Raw genomic sequence first — 4,585 nt, forward strand, 5'->3', positions numbered from 1 at the left:
ATAAACACCAGAAATCAAATCAAGTGCAGCTCCCAGTCGGACACCCGGCTGACCCAATTAATAACTTCATTTACTTCCAATCCGCACATCAGCTGCAGTCTCCAGCCACAACAGCCCCACCCGCCCCCACCCTGGCTGCCAACCACAAGTGCAGTCTTTGGCGTCTGCCAGTGAAGGCCGATGAACTCCTCCCCATTGTTTCAGCAGGACTACACACATTTATTTTAGAATGGATTGAGCAAAAAAAAGAAAAGCCCAGAGAGTACACTTAGCATTAGAAAGTTTTTCGCATGGAACGTGTCGTGCCGGGAACTGGGGGACTGTTCATCTTAGCCTGTTGAACTTAGCCCGATGAAGCTGTTGTCGAGGGCGGCGTTCCACAGCGTCCGCCGGGTCCGCCGGGTGGGCGTCCCGATGGCGGCGGGCCAGAGGGCGGCGGACCGCTGGGTGGTGGTCCGCAGGGACCACCTTGTGGATAGGCGCTCTACAAGAGAACGCAACGTGGGTCAAGGCTGTGCCTTTGTCTTTGACTTTTCCCCGCTCCCAGAGTGTACTCACCACAAAAGCACCGCACAGCAGCACCAGCAGCAGGCTGATCAGGTAATGAAGGTTGAAATGCATGTTTCGGTTCGGTTCTTGGGTCTGTTCCGTGGATCCACTGATGGCCTGACTGCCAGCGGACAGTGGCTTTTATACCAATCGACACAGATCGAGCAGCGTAGCGTGTCTAATTGCCATCAGCAGTCCCCTTATAATGGTGTGAAATTGGGGAAACTCTGCTCGCCGGATGGCAATTATAAAGTGGCAAAACAATCGCCGAAATCTGAGTATATTAAATCATTATTTATTGTCCAATTGCTGAATGATTCCGGCAGCTGTCATTAGCGAAAATTGAGCGACTGCCAGGGGCCACCAAACATCACGTGAAAGTCTCTGGGACTCTGGGACTTATAATTACTCCGAAGAAGCAGAGTAATACTCCTTCGCAGGCATATGTAAGACAACACGGCGACTGCGTAATATTCTCGCGCATGCAAGACAACTTTCCAGCCTTATCAACTGCCGGCATAAAACTTTTGGACAGGCGACGATGTCGAAGCCGTAACCGTAAACGTAGCTGTAGGTGGAGGCTGTTGGCTGGTGGCTGGTGGCTGAAGCCGCTGCTGGAATTTCACACCTTATTGCCTTCCATCTGGCGGGGTCCTAAAACAATTAGCGATTGTTTCGCGCTGCCTCACACCCAACTGGAGCCCCATCCCCCCTCAACCCCCAGGCAATAACTTTGTGGGCGTAATTGGCGGCGCTTGTTCCAGTGGTTTGAGTCCTCGCTAGCTGCTCCTTTTTTTCGGCCTGGCGCGTCTGGCTTGGAATGCATTTTGGCTCGGATTGCATATTCATGCTGCCTCCATGTTGGTGGTCTGCCATGTTCATGCTCATGTTCCAGCTCCGCTCTGAGCTGAACCAGGGACTCGACTTGGCTGGGGCTTAAGCCCACCTAGACCAGGTTGCTTGTTGGCTTCTTGGTTGGCCATAAAACCAAAATAATAGCCGCATAACATTTTATCTACCGCAGTAATAAATATTCAGTTAATTATAGAGCGAGCGAGAGCAGTCTTGTATGCAAATGTTTCTCGTAATAAAACACCAAAAACTTGTGAGCAGAGAGCAGTACCAAAAGACGGAGCCAGAGAGAGAGAGAGAGATTTAGCCCAGTCTAAAGCCCCCAGAAGAAGTGTGTCCATCTAATACTCCGAAAATAATACGATTTATTTCAGCAGCACATTGCCCCGACGCCAGAGGCTACATTGTATTCCAATGCACCAGCACCACCAGCATGGTGATGCAGAGAAGTAGGAGAAAGGAGACGATGATGTAGAAAAAGACGCACATGACTTCGATCCAATGGAGATCCTTGAGCATATATATGGGGGAGTATAGCAACGATAACTGCAAGCCAGCAGAAAATTGGCCACTTCTGATACCTTGCGGACACTGGAAAATATTTCTTGAATTTTGCCAAATGTATTTTGTGATGACATCTGAAAGTTAGAGCTCAGGCGCCAAGGTAGGCTTTTTCCTTTCCCACTGACAAGGAATGTACAGAGCAGACCCTTAGATTTCAGTCGTGCGTCAGGCACACGACTCGATAGAGGAGAACAAAAATAAGGAACGATTGCCACAACGATGCCTTACAAGCGCCGTGCCGCAAGGCCCAAGTAATTATGTGCATCGAGGGGTGAGACCTTAGTCCGAAACTAATCAAATTTGTTGTACTTTCAGGATGCAATCCAATTCCACACTTGTGCAGCGCTCGGACGCGAAGTCCACCGACTTTTCCAGTGGCAGTCAGGCTGCCATCGATGGTGTGTCCAGTGCTCGAAAACCTTTCCTATCGTATCGCACTTGCGGCAGAAATAGATTGTTTCCTCTAAAGAAGCGATCCAAGGCGGAGAGGCGTGCCTTGGCAACGACTCGGAAGCATTTAGATTCCAATTTCAAAGATGAAGTAGAGGAAACGGCAGTTGAAAGCACTCATATTCACACAGCTTATTGGATGCACAAATATCGCCATTTCTTTTTGATTTTAGTGCTGCTTAATGCCATATTTTTTGGCTACATTTTCTACTTGCGGCCCGAGGACACGGCGGACAATCGCTACGAGAAAAAGATGCTGGGTGCAGGCATGCCACTGAAGAAACTCTTCAGCGTGCTGAGATGGCTCGCTGGACCTGATATCTTTTGAGTTTGTTCCGCATTTTGATTTTATTTTGTTATTTGCATAGAGTCCCAAGCATGGGCAAGATCATAGACCCAAGTCTTCTTTACTGTATCCAAGGGGGACTATTCGGGGACTCACCGCAAAACGGCAACAGCGACAACCCCTCCAAGCGATCCATCGACACCACCGCAGCAGAGGAGGAGCCGCAGATGAGACTTCGGAGTAACCGCAAAACAAAGCGGACGGACCACTGGGCGACCCTTTTCGGTGGGAGGCATAACCGTTAACATTTGTGTGTGTTTGCGGCACTTGCAAATGGTTCCACCCACGCCCAGGACCTCCTCCTTGCCCTTATGTGCGCTGTGGGGGCATTGTTCTTGGCTGCTGCTGCTGCTGCTGTACTTGGCGGTTATACTCGTAATAATTAAAATGAGCAAAATAATTTCAGCTGAAAGCATCGATGAAAGGCTAAAATGCTCAATAAATAGCAGCACCCAACCCACTCCACGCCTCTCCTTTTGTTGACAGAACAGTAACTCAGGGGCTTGTTGCTCTCCCCACCACCGGCAGATCTTGCTGCTGCCGCCCCTTGGGGGGCAATTAAAATACACAAAAAACGTGAACCAAGAAAAAGTTGCCAAAAAGTTTTCCCATCGATGACTTGCTGGCAAAAGACAAAAGGGGCAGCCGCGCGCTGTGCTGTGGCACGCTGTGGCACGCTGTGGCACGCTGTGGCACGCGGTGTGGCAGGAGGTTGCCATGTGATATCGATGGCTGGCAGCAGTAAGTAGCGTGGGGCACTGGGGTGGAGCAGTTGGCAATGCGTAAAAGTGTTAACCAAAAGCAGTTAAAATTACAAAAGGCAGAGTGCCATGGCAATGGCAACAGGCCACCAAATGGCACACCCGACGCAGCTCCACTCTCCGAGAAATTGTTCTTGGGGTGGGGAACTGGCGTACGATGTCGTTGGCTCTTTGAAAAATTAACACCTAATATCCGCAAAATCGCATCAAAGTATTGTTCAAGTCTCTCTCCCCCCCTCCAGGCCAGCCCAGAGCATTCGGTTGATTCGCTTCAAGGAGGTCGTTCGGTGGGACGTTGCGACGGTGGGACGGTGCGACGGTGGGGCCGTGCGGGCGTCTGCTTTTGTTACCAAAACTTTGCAATTTCTTAAAAGTGTCGCTCAAGCATGGCAGCAGGGCACACCAACCACCCACCCACCCCGCAGCTGTTTTTAGTTGTAGGCGTTATTAGCAACACTTAAGATGTAGCCACCAATTGGGGTCCAAGGAGTGGGAGTCCAAGCCAGAGCCAGAGCCAGAGACAGGAGTCGCTGTCGCTGTCGAAGTCGAAGACGAAGACGGAGTCGGGCATTTTTCCATCACCTACTCGCGGGGCACTGGAAATTTGAGACAAAGAGCCTTAAGCCTTAAGGAGCAAATGGTGTGCAGGTTCGGGAATGGGAATGTGAGGGGGATGGGGCGGTGTGGCAGCTAAGTAATGTTGCCATATTTCAGCCTTTTGTTTCTGTTGTTGTGTAAATTGACACCACGGCAATGAGTTAATAAGGCGATCAGCGGGAGAGAGAGAGAGAGTGAGGGAGAGGAAAAGTGTTGCGCGTAAAATTGATGCCACATCCCCCCAACTCCAACTCCAACTCCAACTCCAACCCCCCTGCAGGCCTTTATATTTTATTTTTGCTTGTGTTAATATTTCCTTTAATTTGACTCATTCCAGTTTTTCAGGTAATTTGCATATGGCCACATACGACGGCCACGGGTGGGTCCAAGGCAGCGGGAATACCCTGTAGAAGGGTATGTTGCTGTATCATTTTTGAAAGGAATTCTTCTGCAGGATTCTTCGGCG

At 50.0% G+C, this 4,585-nt stretch overlaps 2 protein-coding genes across 2 annotated transcripts; one reads left to right on the top strand and one right to left on the bottom strand.

The window, feature by feature from the left end:
* Positions 1-265: 265 nt before the first annotated feature.
* On the bottom strand, positions 266-667 carry LOC117580956 (small nuclear ribonucleoprotein-associated protein B). Its single transcript, XM_034267741.1, has 2 exons — positions 559-667; positions 266-484 (listed from the first exon to the last, which is right to left on the bottom strand). The coding sequence occupies exons 1-2, from the start codon at positions 619-621 to the stop codon at positions 344-346; spliced, it is 204 nt and encodes a 67-aa protein (XP_034123632.1). The 5' UTR covers positions 622-667; the 3' UTR covers positions 266-343.
* Positions 668-2,135: 1,468 nt separating this feature from the next.
* Positions 2,136-2,776, top strand: LOC117581240. The gene is made up of 2 exons (XM_034268226.1): positions 2,136-2,216; positions 2,281-2,776. The coding sequence occupies exons 1-2, from the start codon at positions 2,185-2,187 to the stop codon at positions 2,741-2,743; spliced, it is 495 nt and encodes a 164-aa protein (XP_034124117.1). The 5' UTR covers positions 2,136-2,184; the 3' UTR covers positions 2,744-2,776.
* Positions 2,777-4,585: the final 1,809 nt, after the last annotated feature.

The sequence above is a fragment of the Drosophila guanche genome, unplaced genomic scaffold, assembly GCF_900245975.1.
Source record: "Drosophila guanche unplaced genomic scaffold, DGUA_6, whole genome shotgun sequence".
Lineage (NCBI taxonomy): Eukaryota > Metazoa > Arthropoda > Insecta > Diptera > Drosophilidae > Drosophila > Drosophila guanche.

What these genes read in the sequence shown, in the direction of transcription:
- LOC117581240 (XM_034268226.1), top strand. Translation starts at nt 2,185, where the DNA reads ATGCCTTACAAGCGCCGTGCCGCAAGGCCCAA. An exon ending in CGCCGTGCCGCAAGGCCCAA is followed by an intron (nt 2,217 to 2,280) that starts GTAATTATGTGC and finishes TTGTACTTTCAG; the next exon opens with GATGCAATCCAATTCCACAC.
- LOC117580956 (XM_034267741.1), bottom strand. Translation starts at nt 621, where the DNA reads ATGCATTTCAACCTTCATTACCTGATCAGCCTGCTGCTGGTGCTGCTG. An exon ending in TGCTGTGCGGTGCTTTTGTG is followed by an intron (nt 485 to 558) that starts GTGAGTACACTC and finishes GTTCTCTTGTAG; the next exon opens with AGCGCCTATCCACAAGGTGG.